Below are 20,508 nucleotides of genomic sequence, written 5' to 3' on the forward strand. Positions count from 1 at the left end.
CATCCTTCCTCACTATGAGGCGTGAGGGTGGTGAATTGTGGTTGCCTGATGACAAGAGGAGAGGCTTTTTGTTTTAATAGAAATCAGCACTTGGTGGATTAATATCTGTTTTAATATCTTTAAGACCATAAGTCTATAATTCCTGTCTTTTAGATCCCCTTATTTGTCAAAAATTGATTATATAAACTGTAATTTGCTGGGTATGATCTGATGCCTTTTCAGGTCCACAAGGACCTACCTGGTGTCAGGTTCTAACTGAGGTCCAAGGGGAGTCAGTGGGCGAGTGGCAGGTAACTGGAAAAACACTCGAGGAAGGGTAGACAGTTTCACCATGGCTTTACTTTCTCTGGGCATGAGCGAGCCCGGGTGCGAGCCATGTATACGGCGTTAGCAGGGTAATTATACCTTTTAAAGACAATGGTGGCTCTGATCACATAGGTGGTCACCTAATGCGCCTCACGTGGTGTGGTTACATAACTAGCAGAGTTGTGTGCCTGTGCTCCAAACTCACTGAGTCATGCTGGACTGGATGTCTGCCTTGGCCTGTTCTTGACCACAGCACATCCATTTTCCTTACACCTGGACATAAGACTCTTCCTTTCAGATCTTTAAAAAATATTTAGGGTGTGCACAAAGATATGAGCAAAAGTTGTCTCTAGTCTGTAAACAGCTGGACCTTGGTTTCTGGGGAATGGATGATGTTCTTTCTCCCTCCTTGCAGCTTTATAGGGCATCAGCCTTGTTCGAAACGATCCGACACGAGGCACAGCTGAGCACGGACTACAAACTCTCCCTCTTTGACCTGCAGACATCATCCTACCAGGCCTTGCAGCGGGTGCTCGTCACCTTAGGTGAGAACAGCAGGGGTTACTCCTTGCTTATGTGTGCACTAGCGTGCACGGGTGCACATCCGTGTGTCCAAGTTGTTTAGTGACAGCTGTGAAGAAGCATGATTTGTTGTAACAACAGATTGTGAAGCCATAACTGTAACCAGTCATTGAACATTCATTGATTTATTCAACAAAGATTAGCAGAGCCCCTACCATGTGCTGAGTGCCTGCCCTGGGGATTACAGTCAAGAAGGCCTGGTTCCTGACCCCAAGAAGCTCTTAGCCTGTGGAGAGACATAAGTCAGTGAGTCCAGTACAGTGCTGATTGGCACTAGGATAAACTCAGATGCTGTGGAAACGAAGTCTCTTTAAAAAAAAAAAATAAATAAATAAATAAAAAGACAAAGTTTAAATAGAGATGAGGTCTCACTATGTTGCCCAGCCTGGTCCCAAACTCCTAGGCTCAGGCAATCCTCCTGCCTTGGCCTCCCAAAGTGCTGAGATCACAGTTGTGAACCATCACACCCAGCCTAAAACAAAGTCTCTTGTCTGGTGGGTCCAGGAGCCAGAGAAAGTGTCCTTGAGACAGGGATGCTTGAACCAGGTGTGCCCTCCCCGGGTTCCCTCTTAACACTAGCGTGTGGTTCAAGCATCTGACTAAGAGGAAGTACTGGAGAAGACACCTGGCCTCTTCTCTATTTCCTCATCCACACATCTTTCAAGGTTGCTGTCTAATAAATGTTTTTGCCACCTGGGTCTGCCTTCTAGACTTGGCATAGTCAGTGATGATTCTCCCAAGCCTATGTGCCCCATCACACTGGGGCAGCATGCATCTTCTTTCACCTGGGCCTTAACTAGTCAGCGAGTCCCTTCCAGCTCCCCTGTCATCTGCCTCTTCCCAGGAGATATTTTTTGGAACTAACAAAGGCTTTGAATTTGGATGTTGAGGCCTTTTCGATAACCTGTCTTTTGCTATATATATAGGAAGGACTCAAATTTCCTCTTGAAAAATGTATCTATTAAATGCGTTCATTGCCTGCGATTACAGTTTATTATCTATTATAATCACAGTGTTAAGTCTGTCTAGCACTTAGGGGCCGATTTTCCAATGTGCACAGAAATTGTCCCTGCTGTTCCAGTTAATAACTTAATAGAGTAAAAGGAGACATTTACATACACACATATAAATCTCCACTTGCTTCTGATACCCAAACTGCAGGAAGCAAGGCATCCTTGAAGTGCTGTCACAGCTGCAGCATCTGGTCTGCTTCTGTCTGCTTTCTTTGGACTCTGGTTATAGTAAGCCTTCCATATTTACATTTATTACAAAAGTAAATCCTCTGCATTGTGTTCCTTCAGCACTTATAAACAGTTCCTTTACATTTTTTGTGCTTTCATATTGGTGCATTACCTTTTAAACTAGATTATAGACCAGTTTCTTAAGGAAAGTGGGATTCAAAATTCGATTAAAAGACAGGAAAAGCTTGAGATAGAGAAGCAATTTTAAAGATATAGAGACCTGAGAGGTTTAAACTCTTTGCCCCTGGGGATAAGGGAAAAAGTGTGTTGGAGCCCAGAATGGAATGAGATATCAGCTCCAACAACACTACTACTACCTGTTATACATGTAGTGATGTAAGTAGGCCTACCTTTTCACGTAGTGCTTCATTTAATCTTCAAACTAGCCCTTTGCGATAGGCAGGACAACTGTTAGCATCCCTCTTCTTGAGACAAGGCCAGTGAAAGGGAAGAGGGCACACCCAGGAGAGGGACTGGCATTCGTAAATGGACGGAAGTATAATCTGGGGAGAAATGGATAAGGCTGGACAATGTTATGCATAGAGGGCCTGCATGGAGGGAGGAGAGAGAGTCAGAAGACGCACAGACACTTTGTGAGGCTGAGGCGGGTAGATCACTTGAGGCCAGGAGTTTGAGACCAGCCTGGCCAACGTGGTAAAACCTCGTCTCTACTAAAAATACAAAAATTAGCCAGGCATGGTGGCACATGCCTGTAATCCCAGCTACTTGGGAGGCTGAGGCAGGAGAATCGCTTGAACCCAGGGGGTCAGAGGTTGCAGTAAACTAAGATTGCGTCACTATACTCCAGCCTGGGAGATAGAGTGACACCCTGTCTTAAAAAAAAAAAAAAAAAAAAAAAGGACACATAGAGAGCCAAGTGACACCAATAAACCTGGTGTCAGAAGCCAGGCAGGAGGTTAAAACAAAACAAAACAAAACAAAACAAAAACCAGGTTAGGGAGCAACTCAGGAGGTGGAGCAGAGATGGCGCAGGGCTAAGGACAAGTTCACTGAATTAGATCAGCTCTCTTGTGGCGCTGGCTGCAAGACAGGCGAAGGCCTGATGGCTTAGGGTAGTGTGGAATCAGTCATGCAGGACACTGCACCCACCATCTGAGGCAGGGAATTGAATTCGAAGCAGTGTGACTGAGATTCTGTCACATATTAGAGAGCAGAGGCAGTGAGGTTTCTGCCCAGGATTTCCTGGCCGTCCTTGATAGGCCTCTCTAAGTAAGCACACTCACTATGGACTCCTCAGCATATCTCTTTGTCTCCTAGGCCATCATGATGAAGCCCTGGCCGTGGCAGAAAGGGGACGGACAAGGGCATTTGCTGATCTTCTGGTGGAACGACAAACAGGACAACAGGACTCTGACCCCTACTCCCCAGTCACTATTGATCAGATCTTAGAGATGGTTAATGGCCAGAGGGGACTAGTGCTTTACTATTCCCTGGCTGCAGGCTATCTGTATAGCTGGCTGCTTGCTCCTGGGGCAGGTAAGATCTCTTTCTGTGGGAAAAGGGCAATTAGAAGACTAGACCTGTAAAAGTCTAATGAATAGAGGTGGAAGAGGTGCATTATCATAGATCATGCTAAGGAACTGATGTCAGATTTTAGCAAAACCTCAGCGGCAGTGGATATGCTGTGTTGGGGCATTCAATTAATAAGACAGCCCAGCTTTCTCATTCCCCCAAGAAATCGCTGCTCATCACTGTTGAATGTGGAAGCATTTATCAAGGAAGACTAACAGCAGAAGAGTTAATTTCACTAGCAGCCCTGTGTGTAGGCAGCTGTTGTTCATTAGCTAATAAAGCGATGACTGCAAGACCTAACGAATTCTTTCTAGATATGGTTTAATAATTGTGACCCTTTGTCATGGCAAAGTTAAAGAGACTAAAATGATAATGGCAACTCTATCACAGGTTATAAATAAGTCCTATGCTTGAAATTTCTGAGTTTAACAGAACCCATTTTTAACCGGTTCTGCTGTAAATCTATTTCAGAAGTAAAAATCTCCTTTGATTAAATCAGCATTAAATGTTCAGGCTGTAACACTTTCACTAAATACAGAAACACTAATTAGCTGTTAGGGCCATATTTTTTGCATAATAAAATGCTGATGGCTTTACCAAGTTGGAGACACACCAGATCCAATTAGAGTTTATTGACTGGGGAAGTGGATCTTATAATTGGTAATCTTAAAGAATGGGCTTCTTGAATATCTGTAAGTCAGTTTCAAAAACTTTAACTGCCAGCGAGAATTGACAAGATTTTCTTGATTATGTTTCTATCCCTTTGATTAAAAAAAAAAAAAGTGATGGCTGGATGACAGCTCCCAGATGCTTTTAGCCTCTGAGCATTTGTGCCTATACATTCTATACCTCGGCATTGTTTTTAATAATTTTTTCTCTTTAGTTCCATGTTCTTTATGGGCTTTCCACAAAGAATATTCTTACAGCTGACATTTTTTATGCTAAAGGTTTTAAATTGTGATTTTTACAGTGACTTGGTTAGTAAGCGTTGGCCACAGTGAAATCTTTGTGGATCCCAGCTCCCAGAGTGGCACTGATACTCGTGAGGACACAGTTGATGACTGGGAGGTATCAAACTCCTTCTCTCTGTGGTTGTTACATCTTGGGTACATGATTTGACAGGTGGTATATCTGAATTCCTGTAATAATGAGCCATGTATAATGAGGCTCCTATTGTTTCTTTTTCCGTTCCTTTTTGCTCTTAATGAGGCTCTGAAGCTTTCACTGGGGGCGCTAATCCAATCAGAGAGGACCGGCGTTTTCCAGAGCTGACACACCTCATTACCATTTGAGAATATATCCTATTTATTGCCAGAAAACCACTGTGGACTGCCTCAATTTCATGCAGCCATCATTTTTTGCTCCTTTAATTCATTAATAACCACTGACCAGTTAGTCTTATTTAAAAATGGTTTAAAATGTTTTTATCTGGCCTTTATACTACATGTTTATTATAATTTGCTTTTGTGAAATGAAAGCACTGTTGGAACACAATTTCCACTTGGCCAATTATATTTTTCTTTGAGATTTCAGTTTGTATAAGGAATATGTCTTGGCGTACTCATGCGCTATTCCTGAAAGGAGACTTTCCCTAGTTGGTGCTTCTAAGAAGCATCTGTTTTGAAACACATATGAAGTCATCATAATTCCAGGAGCTTCTGAGACTGTATCTAGAATTCCTTGGTTTCAAGCACCACACCTAATGGTAAAAGCTGTGAAAAGGATACTGACCAAAATAGAGAAAGCCCTCTTGAGACCTTGGATTTCAGGAGTATTTCACAGGGTTTGCAGGATGGCATGCTTGTCAAAGAAGTCACATACCATTGGCAGTCCTGTCCCCTGCCTTCAACTTCTCCTTTCCCTGACCCTAATTGTGTATAATGTCAGCTGCGCCTGTTTTGCTTCAGGAATTCTGAAGTTTAATGAACACTACCTGGGTGAGAACACAGTGGAAAACTCAAGTGACTTCCAGGCCAGCAGCAGTGCAACCCTTCCAACAGCAACTGGCTCAGCCCTGGAGCATCACATTGCCAGTGTCCGGGAGGCCCTGGGGGTGGAGTCTCACTACTCAAGGTAGGTAGTAAAACATCCCCAAGCCCATTTTCAGATAAATCTCAGGGTATTATTTTTTGTAAACATTCTATTTGAACTAACAGAAGAAATCTTTTGGAATTCATGTGGTTGTGCTCAGTCTGTTCACAGCTGCTGCAGCAGAAACAAATATGTGTCTCTGGAGTGTAAGCCCCTTAGTGGTCTGTCTTTATTCTTTTTGGTGATTTTCCATCAGATGGGGAAGGGCCTCATCAGACATGCCCATTCTCTAAGCAGGATTTGTACACTGTTTAAACGTAAACATGGCTTTGAATTTAACATACCAGCCAATTAGAACTGAGATTATTTTTTGTTATAAACAAATTATGATGAGTTTGTTTGTACTATAGCTGAACACCTATTTGAGAGAGTAATTTAGTACCAGTAACAGGATATGTGCACAGATCTGTGAGCTGAGGGGTAAGGTGAAAGGAGCTGAACTCTCAAATGTGAAGAATAGATAAGGGAACTGCTTTTTGCAAAGGTTGTAAAAGGTATAAGCTTATGGAAACATTTTATCATAATGATTGACTATTTTACATATGAAAAAATAATTTCCACAAGCACCCTGCTTCTAGGGGAAATCAAAGGAAGAGGGTACCTTAGAGCTGGGTTGTAACCAGATTTCCCAGGCATCTCCGTTCTCCATCCAGTGATTACCAAGAATCCAGAAGATCTGTGTGTCAGAGAATCTGCTGTGTTAGCTTGTATCAGGTCCCAAGAATCTCTGCTCATCTCCTGAATGATTTCATTTGTAATCATGAAAATCCTTAGGTAATTCTGTGATTTATTTAGAGATGCTTCACCCAGATTTCCAAGTATGTGGTGGTTGCTGCCAGCAGCTGGACTGATCTTTGGGATGCTTATTAAGTTGGTGAAGAAAGAGTTAGTTGAAAAATAATTATTGAATAATGTAATGTCAATATTGGAAGGGACTGTAGTAGTCATCTAGTCCAACCCCTTTATTTAACAGAAGTTAACCCTGAAATAGGACTTGCTGACAGCCAAGTTAATGTCAGAGCCAGGATCAAAACAGTCTAGATCTCACCCAGACTTCCAGGCCAGTGCTTGTTCTGTTTCTGATTTTCAAAATTAATATCATATTTTGAGAAAATAGCCAAATATAAGAATTTCATTTCTAGCTTCTGTTTTTATGAAGTAGGAACAGGCTTTAGCCACATGCACACATGCTTCTCTTATTTATCCTATGACTGTTGTGCATCCTGAAGTATCCCCATCCTTAACAACCCAGGCAACAGTTTGGCAATTACAGGGGTTGACAGGGTGGTAACTCCCAAGAACTTGGAAGTAAGACTGCCCTCTGAGATTGAAATTATAAATGACCATAATAAACTAGGTTAGACATTAGACCAGAGGTATAAAAAGCTGCTTCAGCAGACAGAAATTCAGGCCAGTGTGATTAGACTATAACCTGACCAAAGGTATTACATGTCCCAAGTGAGAGTTAGAGGGGCATGATTGGCCAGCAATAGAAACCCAAAAGTAGGAGAGTCAGCAGGGCAGACTTTGGCAGTGTTCATTTCTAACACTATCAAAAGTAGAGAAAATCTTGGTTTAGGAACACAAAGTCCCATCGATAAGGCTGACCCCATGGTGGACATGCAGTTGCCATGTTCTCTTAGTCCCCCCACTGTCCCTCCTTCCACAAGTATTTTGAGTGCTCACTCTGTGTAAGGTACTAGCTAGCGATCAAGGATCCTGATGAAAAAGCAGACATAGCCCCTACTATCCCAAAACTGAGGGGCAAGCTCTGAAGTGTGGCCTTCTAAGTTTGAAAACCTGATTGATGTTGCTAACATGCCCAAAGAGGGTTTGCCTCTTGGGATTGAACTTTCATTAACCAAGCTCAAAGAAAGTTGTACAAACTAGAATGCCAGGTATTATGTACATTTTCTATCTGCAAGTATATTTACATGAGAAACCAAATGATAGTTAGAAAGGTTGACAAGAAGCATGGGACCTGAACAAGGGAAGGCAGGAGAACCATCTGAGAGATCTTCTCCACCAAGGGCTGCTGAAGACCTTTGTGTATACTGCCTGGGGTAACCTTTGGCAGTTTAATTCTCCTCATCCTCTGAGCTCAGTTCAAATATTCCCTCCTTAAGGAAGCCTCTACAACTCCCAACATAGGTTTCCCTACCCCTTATGCCCATTTGTACATTCTCATTATACCCAACATTTTCATGTAAGCACTTACTACAATTTTAATTGAAAGGTTTTATATACTCTCTTGTTTACTCTTTTTCATTTCTGTGAGAACAGGGGCTATGTCTGCCTTATTCATCAGGATCCCTAATCTTTAGTATAGTACCTTATAGAGTGAGCACTCAAATACTTATGGGAGGAGGGACAGCAGGGATCTAAGAGAGCACGGTGACCACATGTCCACCATGGGGTCAGCCTTGCCGATGGGACTTTGTGTCCCTAAGCCAAGATTCTCCCTCCTTTTGATAGTGTTAGAAATGGGTACTGCCAGAGTCTGCCCTCCTAGCTTTCCCTTTTTTGTGTTTCTAGTGCTGGCCACCAAGATTCTAAAGGTACTTGAGTGTATGACACCTGCCATTTGAAACCTCTGCATACATGAAGGTGGCCTCTCCCTTCTGGCAATGTGGGGGCCACATCCAAGTCATCTCAGTCTAAACCAAACATTCATGGGGCTCAGCCTGCATGAAAATGTAAATTTTACCTAATTCAAATTTCCAGATGTCTAGATTAAAATTCACCAGGAGAAAGAAGAGGATTACCCTTGGTCTCACTCTTCCATGCTCCTCACTGGATGTCATGGTTGAACTTTAAATACCTGTGTCTAAGCAGTTCTTTTCTAAGATGCTGGAGGTTGAGTAATTCTGTTTCCAGGTGCCTTTTGAATTGAAAAATGTCTTTTGAGTTATAGTTCATCTCTTTATCAATGGTAGAGAGACAGGAAAGACTGCAGCTTGCTTGTGTTTCCCATGTTAACCATTTCCCCTCTGCTCTATACAGAGAGCTAACAAGTTCTTATGAGCCCTTAGGATCTCCAGCAGGTTATGTGGCTTGACATTCAGGATCACTTTGTTGGGCTGCCCTCAGTAGCCTAGATCTTCCCCTTAGACTGCTAGAAATAAGGTTTTTCCTATTGCTTTGGAGTCGTCTTGTTAGAGATTTGTTCGTATTTTGTGAGCTTAAACTCATATTGTTGATTATAATATTAAAATTAAACCCTTTATTGGCGTGGTTTGAATTTACTGGAATGGAGTGTTTGTGAGAGCAATTCATATCTCCTAGTTTCATGAAAACAGTAAGAAAATTTCATTGAAGTATTATTTTTCATCTATAAATTTAGTAAATATTTTTTAAAACCGTAATGCTCAGTGAGAGTAAGGATGCAGTGAATGACCTGGCTCATATCATAGGGATATACCTTGATTTTGCATTTCTAAAAACAATTTGCCAATAGTATAAAAAATCTTTTTATATGTTTATGCCCTTTGATCTCAAAATTATTTATTTTAGAAATGGAGCACAGATCTGTACATACTAGTATCTGTCCTAAGTTTATATATTATAGAAGACATTGAAAACAAACTAAATATACAACAATAATTAAATTACAAATTATTTTATATCTATTCAATATGTTATGTTGCAATTAAAATTATGTTTACAAAGAATTTTACTCAAATAGCCAAATGTTTAATCACATAGACAAAATATTAAGTGAAAAAATAGGATATAGAATTACTGTGTATAGTATAATTTAAATTTTATCATACAAAATATGGGTATGAAAAGAAAAATTCTTGGAAAGAGACTAGGCTATATTTTAGTGGTGATTATAAATGAATGGTGGAATTATGGATGCTTGTTATTTTATTTTACAATTAGGCATATAGTACTTTTAAATGAGAAATAAATAGCCATGAATAAAAAATTCCGTCATATCAAAGGGAGAAAAAAAACCTTTTTGTAATTTGGCTTTACAGAGAATAAAACCCCAGTGTCAGAGCCTGTCACCATGATCTAGTGCTAGGAAGGCATTCTGGGTTTATTTTCCATTCTTGTCTCTTGGTGAATACTGTATTTCAACCACTAGGCCTTCTTCTCTGCTCTCTAAATGTACCCTGTAATTTCTGTCTCTCTACTGTAGCTCAGGGGTCTCTGAGCTCTGGATCTGTATATGTAGCTGTCAATAAACATCTATGTCTGGATATCTTCCAGGCATCTCTGGTCTAAAACACCTAAAGCCTAACTCTTTAATGTCCCCATTTCTACTTTAATCTTTATCCTGATTCCTGCACCATCATATAACTAGTTGCTTAAGACAAAAAAAATGAATCATCATCCATTATTTTCTCTTTCCCTCATTCTAATCAATTTATCTTGCAGATTTGTAGAAATATAGTTCTGTAAAATACATTTTGAACGACCTACCAAGACTGAATTATGAAGAAATAAAATATCTAAACAGATCTATAACTAGTGAGAAGATTAAATCAGTAACCAATAACCTCCCAATGAAGAAAAGTTTGGGACTAGATGTATTCACTGGGGAATTCTACCAGACATTTAAGGAAGAATTAATACCAATCCTTTATCAAATTCTTTTTAAAAATTAAAGAGTAAAGAACGTTACTAATTTATTTTATGAGGCCAGAGTTACCATGATGCCAAAATCAGGCAAAGATACCACAAGTAAAACAACTGTAGATCAATATTTATCATAAAAAAATTAATGCAAAAATCCTCAAAAAATACTAGCAAACTAAATTCAAAGATACATTAAAAGGATTCTGTACCATGACTGTGTGGGATTTACTCTTGGAATGTAAGGATGGTTCACCTATGAATATCAATCAGCATAATACACCACATTAACAGAATGAAGGACAAAAAACACATGATCATTTGAGTTGATGCAGAAAAGCATTTGACAAAATTTAACACCCTTTCATGATAAAAACCATACTGCAAGCCAGTAAAAGGAAATTACCTCAACATAGTGAAGGTCATATATGAAAAATCCACAGCTAACATCATACTAAGGGGCAATAATTTGAAAATATTTCATGCAAGACTAGGAACAAGGCAAGGATGCCTTCTTTTGTCATATCTTCAATACAGTAGTGGAAGTACTAGCCAGAGCAGTTAAATAAGGAAAGGAAATAAATATCCAAATTGAAAAGGAAAGAGTAAAATTATCTGTGTTCACAGATGACATGATCTTATATGTAGAAAACTCAAAAGATTCTACCAAAAAACTATTAAAGCTAATAAACAAATTTAGTAAATCTGCAGGATATGAAATCAATGAACAAAAATCAAGTGTGTTTCTATACACTAACAGTGAAAAATCTGAAGAGGAAATTCAGAAAACAATCCCACTTACCAAAGCATCAAAAAGAACAAAATACTCAGGAATAAACTTGACCAAGGAAGGGAAAGATCCATATACTGAAAACTACAAACATTTCTGAAAGAAATTAAGACACAAATAAATGGGAAGATATCCTATGATCATGGACTACAAGAGTTAATACTGTTAAAAAGCATCCATACTATCCAAAGTGATCTACAGATTCAGGGTAATCCCTAGCAAAATCCTAGTGGCAGCTGGGCTCAGTGGCTCACGCCTGTAATCCCGGCACTTTGGGAGGCCAAGGCAGGTGGATCGTCTGAATTCAGTCAGGAGTTCCAGACCAGCCTGGCCAACATGGTGAAACCTCATCTCTACTAAATATGCAAAATTAGCTGGGCTTGGTGGCGCATGCCTGTAATCCCAGCTACTCAGGAGGCTAAAAGGGGAGAATCACTTGAACCCAGGAGGCAGAGGTTGCAGTGAGCCAAGATCACGTCACTGCACTCCAACCTAGGCAATAGAGTGAGGCTCCATCTGAAATAGAAAAAAAACCTAGTGGCATACTTTTACAGAAATAGAAAAAAATTCTAAAATTCATTTGGAATCTCAGAGGACCCCACATAGCTAAGGCAATCTTAAGGAAAAAAAATAAAGCTGGAGGCATCATACTTCCTGATTTCAAAATATTATTACAATTAGCGGGGTGTGGTGGCATGCGCCTGTAATCCCAGCTACTTGGGGGGATGAGGCATGAGAATCGCTTGAAGCTGGAAGGAAGAGGTTGCAGTGAGCCAAGATCGTGCCACCGCACTCCAGCCTGGGCAACAGAGACTTTATCTCCAAAAAATATATATGTCCATATATATGCACATATATATGTATTTATGTATGTCCATCTTATATATAATTGTATTATATAAATATATGTACATATGTGTATTTCTTTGTTACAGTTTTCAAAACAATATGATACTGATATAAAGACAAACATATAAACCAATGAAATAGAATGAATAGCCCAGAAATAAACCCTTATGTGTATGTCAAATGATCTTCCACAAAGGCAACACAATGGGGAGAGAACAATTTCATCAATAAATGGTGTTAGGAAAAGTGAATATCCACATGCAAAAGGAAAAACGTTGGACCCTTATTTATACAACATACAAAAATTAACTCAAAATGGATTAAAGACCTAAACATAAGACCTGAAAGTATAAAACTCCTAGAAGAAAACATAGAGGAAAAGCTACTTGACATTGAACTTGGCAATGGTTTATTGGTTATGATACCAAAAGCACAGGCAACAAAGGAAAAATAGAGAAAGAGGACCACTTCAAACTTCTTAAAAACTTCTATGCTGCAAAGGAAATAACATTGTGAAAAGGCAACCTATGAATGGGAGAAATTATTTGCAAACCATGTATCTGATAATATCCAGAATATATAAAAACTCCTACAACTTAACAACAACAACAACAAAATCCAATTTAAAAATGGGCAAAGGGCCTAAGTAGACATTTTTTCAAAGAGGTATACAAATGAACAACAAGCATATGTAAAGATGTTCAACATTACTAATCATCAGCAAAATGCAAATCAACAGCATAATGAGAAACCTTTTTCCTCATTAGGATGGTCACTTTCAAAAAAATAGAAAATAATCAGTGTTGGCCGGGATGTGGAAAAATTGGAACCCTTGTGCATTGTTGGTGGGAATGTAAAATAGTGCAGCTACTATAGAAAACAGTATGGACATTCCTCAAAAAATTAAAAATAGAATTTAGTATACAATACAGCAATCCCATTACTGGGTATATACAAAAGAATTGAAACCATGATCTCAGAGATATTGGCACACCCATATTCATTGCAGTACTACTCATAATAGCCAGGGGGTAGGAGCAACCTAAAAGTCCACCTATGGATAAACAGATTTTTAAAATGTGGTGTATACAATGGAATATTACTCAGCCTTATAAAAGAGGAAAATCGGCTGGGCATGGTGGCTCGTGCCTGTAATCTCCGCACTTTGAGAGGCCTAGGCAGGAGGATCGCTTGAGCCCATGAGTTCCTGACTTTCCTGGGCAACACAGTGAGACCCTGTCTCTACAAAAAAAATTTTTTAAACTAGCCAGATGCAGTGGTGCACCTATAGTACCAGCTACTCAGGAGGCTAAGGTAGGGGGGTCATGAGTCTGGGAGGTCGAGGCTATAGTGAGCCATGATTGTGCCACTGTACACCAGCCTAGGTGACAGAGCGAGACTCTGTATCAGGGGGAAGAAAAGGAAGAGGAGAATCCTGTCACATGCTACGACATGGATGAATTTTGAGGTCATTATGCTAAGTGAAATAAGCCAATCACAAAAGACAAATACTACATGATTTCATTTAGTAATATTTCTTTGTGTGTGATTGGCTTATTTCACAATAAGGTATCTGAAGTAGCCAAGCTCTTAGAAACAGGAACTACAATGGTAGTCCTCAGGGATGGGTAGGAGGAGTAAAGGGGAGTTGTTTAATAGATATAGGGTTTCAGTTTTATAAGATGAAAAATTTCTCAAGATTTGTTGCACACAAGATACATATAGTTAACACTACCATATACTTAAAATGGTTATGAGAATAAATTTTATGTTATGTTTTTTACCAAAAATTTTTAAAGTATTTTAAAAATACATATTTAATCAATCCACTTCTGTCTCCACTGCTACGTGTACAGTGCAGGTCACCATCATCTCTATCCTAAACCACTGCTACCACTTCCTGTCTGATCTCTCTTCTCCCTCTCCCTCTCATGGCTTTCCAAACCCATTCGCTAGAGTGGTGGTCTTTCAAAGATGTATTTGGGATTCTGTTTCCTTCCCCTTCTACCCACCACAAAGCTCGCCAAAGACACTTCAATGTCTTCAGAGTTTCTGATGGTCTTTAGACACCAGCTCACTTTCCTTATGCTGACCTATATGCCTGTGTGATCTAGCCTCTACCCACCCTTCAACAGCACTTATAATCCTTCTTCAACTTGGCAGTTCCATGTGACCCCTGGCCTCCTTTCACCTCCTAGTTTACACCAAGGGCTTTCCCACCTTAGAGTTATCCACGTGCTCTTCCTTTTCTCAGTAAAGTTCTGCCCCCTGCTCTTGGTGTGGCTGGTTCCTTTCATCCTTCAAATTCCTACCTTCTCAGAAAAGCCTTTCAGAAGCTCCGTTGTTGGTTTCATTCACCTCTTTGTGTTCCCCGTCTCTAGGGCAGCTCTGGAACGTAGTAGATGCTTAAGAAATGTTTGCATGAACAACTGACTAGTTCTCCAAATGAAGTGCTTCTCCCTTCTGCCTGAACTTTTTTTATGGACTATATTTTCCTGTGATCGTCTAATCACCCTTTGGAGCTCTGTTTATATTTCACACTGCTTTCATCAGAATTATTCCCATCCTTGTTGGTCCACATCAGGTCTTTGCTCCCCTCTGTGTACCTAATAATAGCACTTATTTTTTTCTTTCTAGTTTTATATTTATGTAGTTTATATGCCTTTCCAAGCAGATGGTGATGCCCTAGAGGGTAGATGCTGTGTCCTTCTTTCTGAATTCTCACTAACACAGTACCTGACTCATGGTTAGACATCAGTAAGTTTGAAATTTAGTCACCAGAAGATGTTCTGTAAGCAGATTCCATTTATGCTGGGCTAGTGTTTGTAAAATGCACTGCGCCCCTAGAAACTGAGTCTCTATGCCTTGGGGGACACCTTTATTCAGTTACCCGCAGCCTAGCCTTGGTGTCCTTGCTATTCTGCAGACTGTTTTTGCTATCCTTAATGGCATCTTGCTGCCGAAAGGAAGTAAAATGCTACAAAGGAGTTTCTGAAAATGGATTTAAAATAAAATAAGTGCTTTTATTAAGTGTTTAATAAGAACTTCCAGTCGCTTCCTCCCAGATCAAAAGAGGCGTAGATTGAAACCACTGTATAGAACATAAGCCTCCCATAAGGGAGATGTTATGAATTTCAAAACACATCTTCAGTTTTTAATTCTGATATTTAGCCAGCATCTTGCAGTATGTAAATTGTTCCCTGGCCTCCTAGAACGGTACAGTGGCACTTTAGGGAATCTAAGACTGGGTAGGGCTTTGTTCAGTAGTAGGTCAGGTCTGGAAGGAGCACTCCCAAGGGGTTTTAAATAAATTGCAATTGTAGACTGCCCTTTTAATGGGGTAAATGTTCCTTCATTGTAAAAGAATATTAAACCTTGATAAACTATAGCTGTTAACGTTTTTTCCCTTTTGGTGTTTTTCTATATTTACAAATTTTCTACAGTGAAAGTTATGTTTGTAATCAAATACATTTTCTTATTTCAAAATCCTGATTAATTTAGATTATACTTGTTCATAATGCTGATAACTCCATTGATTCTACACTGATAACAAGCGGCAAATATTAACAAGTCTGGCAATATCAAGTATTGGAGGGTCAGTTCACAAGCTATCTTTTAAATGACTGGTGGGAGAGTAAACTGGCATAACCACATCAGAAGAAGCTTGTCATGACCATCTAAAGTTGAATATTAGCCAGGTGAGGTGGCTCATACCTGTAATCCCAGCACTTTAGGAGGTTGAAGTGGTAGGATCACTTGAGCCCAGGAGTTTGAGGCTGCAGTGAGCTCTGATTACACCACTACATTCCAACCTGGATGACAGAATGAGACCCTGACTCAGTAAATAAATAAATAGATCACATATGTATATACCCTTTACACTTGGGTGTAATATCCAAGAGAAAGTCTTGTGCATGAACAAGAATCTTCAAAGCTGCACTGTAAACAATAGCAAAATTCTGGAAACAACCCACATGTAGTGAGAGAGTAGATGAATAAATAGAGGTGCAATCCTAAAATGGACTGTTAGGTTTCAACAACAAATGAGCCACTGTGAACCCTAAGATAGTGGCTACATAATAGAACTATAATAATTAATAAGTGAAAAAGTAAATTCTAAAACATTACCTACAGGATGACATCTTTTTAATAGTTAAAGACAAAAATAAAAATATACTTTTCAGAATACAGATAGATGCAATAAAACCTGTATAGAAAGGACAACTAGGGAGTGATTGCTGTGGGATTAGGGATGGGACCTACCTCAGGCTAGGAATGGACTCACTGGGAAGTAACAAATGATTAGAGGTATGTTATTCTCAAGATCCTGGCTTTTGTTTTGGGTAATGGTTTTGTGCATGTTTATTACATTATTTAAAATTACAAAATAAATAAATGAAAGCAGCGACGTGGTGGCACATACCTGAAGTCCCAGCTACTTGCAAGGCTAAGGTGAGAGGGTCACTTGAACCCAGGAGTTTGGGGCTGCAGTAAGCTATGGTTGTGCCACTGCACTCCAGCCTGGGCAACAGAATGAGACCCCGTCTCTGAATGAATGAAAAAATGAATGCATGAATGAATACAGACTGTGCATGATGGAAGAGTGTCACAATCCAAAGATTACGTATGATTAATACAATTCCAGAGAGATTCCCTTTTACCCCCCTACTTCAGCTCCCCAAAAAGAGAGAAGACGGGTTTTTAAGCAAATGAATTACAAAAGCAGGATTGCAACTAGGACATCTTTAATATATCGATGTAAATGAACAGTTGATAGACTGATTCAAATTATTTCTATCTGTTCTTTAAAGCAGTCCCCATGCACTGGTGACTATGCCATTGCTGCATCATTAGCCTCATTCAATGTACAGTAGGTCTTTGAACATTTAAAATTGTCATTATAAGTATTTCTAATTAAGGATTTTTGCTAATTGAGACTGACCTCCCAATTCATCCAAATTGGTAAGTTTTACTTTACAAGACAAATGTTTTTTCTTACCCCCAATCCTTTCCAGAACTCTGTGGAGAAAAAGTAGATAGAATATATTTTGGCACTTATTTTATTCCTTAAAACAAAGAGTTTCCAATTTCATTCTAAACGAGGGTACTGCCATTTTGAAAATATTTTATGAGCATGTAGTCTGTGCCAGGGCTGATGCTGGGCCTGGAGATATATGCATGAATAATAGCTGGAATTCTTGGCCTTACAGTAGCTCGTGGTGTGAAGCATGCAACAAACGTGTAAATTATTAATCTACCACGTGAGAACTGCTCTGATAAAGGTCGGAACAAAGAAAGCTGTGCCTCGCTCTGCCTACTTGGGGAGTGAGGCAGTGATTCAAGAGGCTTCCAAGGAGGTGACATTTTAACTGGGCCCTAAAGGGTAGGGGGAGAAAAGCCATTCCAGGCAGAGGAGTTTCTCACCAGGCAAGGGCATGGAGGAAAGAAAGGGTCCAGACATTCCAGATGTTGAATGGTGTTTGCAGGAGGAAGATAGTCTGTCCTTTGCTGCAGGGATTGTAGCTTGCTACATCACAGTTCCCCAGCTTCTGCTTCCTGATGCTCACCCCTTTCTTGTAAGATCCAAAGTTGAGCTCCTTCTCAAATAGGATGGGATTTCCTGGCTGAGTCTCTGTGTTCTGCCTTGTTGTGGCCTCCTCTCCTATCGTGGCTGGCTTCCAAAAGGCAGGCATAGCCTTATTTGTGAAGCAACTCACTCAGGCTCAGCTATATCTGCTTGAGGAAAAAAAAAAGTTGATGCCACATTAGGGACTAGAGCACTAAAGAGACACAGTTGCAGGAATGAGTGGGACACACTGTAGACTCGTCTTGTGCTCCTGATTCTTGAATTTCTACTCCTTCTGAAAGACTGAGAGCAAAATGAGTTCAGAAGGCTTTTGTAAGCTTCTTAGCGTAAGTCAGCAGCTTAACAAGAGGATAATTATAGTTGGTCTTCTTGAATAACCTCTGAAATAGCCTAAATGGAATCTCCTTTTATATTTCTTGTGACCTTTTTTATTTTATTTTAATTTGATTGATTGATTGATTGAGACAGAGTATCTCCCTGTTACTCAGGCTGTAGTGCATTAGTGCAATCTTGGCTCACTGAAACCTCTGCTTCCAGGTTCAAGCGATTCTTGTGCCTCAGCTGGGATTATAGGCGTGCACTACCACACTCAGCTGATTTTTGTATTTTAAGTAGAGACAGGGTTTCACCATGTTGGCCAGGCTGGTCTCGAACTCCTGACCTTAGGTGATCCACCTGCCTTTGCCTCCCAAAGTGCTGTGATTACAGGCGTGAGTCACCACATCTGGCCTCATGACCTTTTTCAAAAGCAGAACTCGAAATTGCTAGGTGTGAGTTATCCCATTGTACATGGGAGGGATAATCTGGTGAATGGTAGTGTCAGCCCAAAGACAAAAAAACAGACCACACTGATGTGGGAAAAAGTGTCATGAGCCTCTCCCTGGCAAATGTGAGGGCTTGGAATTCAGAATGACCTAGGCTGTCTTATACCAGGGCCTGACACTTCTGCACCTATGCTATAGGGCAGGGACCAATCTGTTAGATGCTCTGAACACCTGCCAGAGGCACTGTTGAACACCAGACGTTTCTTCTTTTATCTCTTGTTCCAAATCCTTTATTCATGGTCCCAAAGCTTGGGATGGCATTCCTGTTAGAACAGGAGCTGGAGGGAGAAGGGGCAGGGTGGGATTCTGAATCTGTTGATTAATTCAGATATTCAGTCCTTCCCTCTTGGTTCCATGTCAGCTGCTAGCTGTATGTTGCTACAACCAATTCTGTAAAAATCATTTGAATTTATCAAATCTCAATATCCCTTACTTTGTGTATCTTGCACTTTACCCCAGGACAAGATAAAAAAAATTCCTCAGTCTTTTTTTATGTGGTTGATTTTATAAAACTTTATGTAACAATCGATATTTAAGATATTTAATGTGTAAATCTTGACTTCTCTGGCTTTAGGAAAATAACCCTAGTATATAGTCACCAAGTTCCTCTTTGAACTGGTTGAAATATGCTTTGTTTTTCATCTTGCTTGTACTTTTATGATTTGAGCACAGTAATAAGGAGGCCCAGAGGGTGCCATCCATGAAGGAGCACATTTAACTGTGTCAGACCCACAACTCACACAGTACTGTCCAGGTTTTCCTCCAGTAATGCCAGGCAGCATGCCAGAGTTTCAGAGACATTTAACCACAAGCATGTATTTCTTGTTCTGGGTCTGTGGGTAAACTGGGGTGGTTCTGTTTTTTATACTGCCTGTTAAGTTTAAGTCAGCTCCTTCTGTGTCCACAAGTTGAGATAGTAAAAGTTAAGTTTGCAAGAGACAAAGGGAAATAAAGAGACACATTTCAAGCCTCTGCTTACCTCTTGTCCATTCACATTTCATTGGCTAAAGCAAATCTCATATCAAGCCCAACATCAGTAGGGCAGAGAATATATTCCTCCCACAGGAGTGGATGTGTGCTGAACAATGATCCAGTTTCCCACTCACAACCACTGTTTCCAGAGACCTGGAGAAAGAGAATGATGATCTCTCAGGCTTCACGCTCCTTGTTTCCTTCAGCGTCTGATGGCTGACCATTTTCTTGCTTATCTCTTTCTTCCCTTAACATAGCACATACCTCTGTGTTGGTGAGCATCTGCAAGAACTCCTCCATCTTTTTCCGTGGCTTCTCATCTTCCTTTTGCTCCAAAACTGTGGGCACTCTTGGTTAATGGACATTCCTTTAGAAACTTGTTCTATCCCAAGGACACAGATATATGTCCCTGGCTCAGCGTCTCCCTTGATTTCTAAGCCTGACTTTCCCCTGGAATTCACCTCAAATTCAGCCTATCCAAAATCAGACCTTTTCTCATGCAGTTCCTCAATCAGGTGCATATTTATTCCCATTTATTTAAATCATTTGTCCTTAAATCTCCCTTTCATTTATTGCTGTTGATTTAATCAGTCACTAACCTCTATTTGATATTACCCATTTGCTTCTAGAATCACCCCTTCTTTTCTCCCACACCAGGCTGGGCTTTTATGATAACATGCCCACAGGACTAGCCTGGCCACCTGCCTCCTATCTTCTCCATCAGTGCTTCTGGCTTCCTGCTACTTAAGGCATTTTCTAAGAGGTCACTGTCATCCGAGTACTCCTGCACACATCAGCCACGGAGAAGGATGGTGACAGAGGAGTGCCTGGAGATGAAGTTGGCTATGAGGCCCCATTGTGTGTCCCACTCTATCTCCTGGTGTCAACCCTCTGTTCCAACAGGAGCCGGCTTCCCCCTGCTACCTCTGCACCATGCACATTCTAGTAAGCTTGCAATTACTTTCTTCTGATAGCATGGGATCCCCTGGAGTTTTGTTCCCTGGGGCATCGTTTTTCCTAGATGTCTTCAATATGCATTGAAGCCTGAAATTGCTTACACAGATGAGTAAGAGCCAAAAATGGGGGCCAAACTGGTTGAAGTGGAGGATACCTGCTGTGGAGCTGACCCACCCGTGTTTGCCCACTTTC

The 20,508-nt window shown here is 40.3% G+C and overlaps 1 protein-coding gene across 5 annotated transcripts in view; it reads left to right on the forward strand.

Annotated features, from left to right (window-relative positions):
- The window catches only part of TTC28 (tetratricopeptide repeat domain 28), a 711,882-nt gene that overhangs the window by 600,461 nt on the left and 90,913 nt on the right, over nt 1-20,508 (forward strand). For all 5 annotated transcript variants that reach the window (XM_073006849.1, XM_073006850.1, XM_073006851.1 and 2 more), the window contains 3 exons: nt 722-851; nt 3,408-3,626; nt 5,570-5,735. In XM_073006849.1, coding sequence (XP_072862950.1) covers nt 722-851; nt 3,408-3,626; nt 5,570-5,735 — 515 coding nt within the window. The remainder of the gene's footprint in view (nt 1-721; nt 852-3,407; nt 3,627-5,569; nt 5,736-20,508) is intronic.

This window comes from Chlorocebus sabaeus, chromosome 19 (assembly GCF_047675955.1).
Source record: "Chlorocebus sabaeus isolate Y175 chromosome 19, mChlSab1.0.hap1, whole genome shotgun sequence".
NCBI lineage: Eukaryota > Metazoa > Chordata > Mammalia > Primates > Cercopithecidae > Chlorocebus > Chlorocebus sabaeus.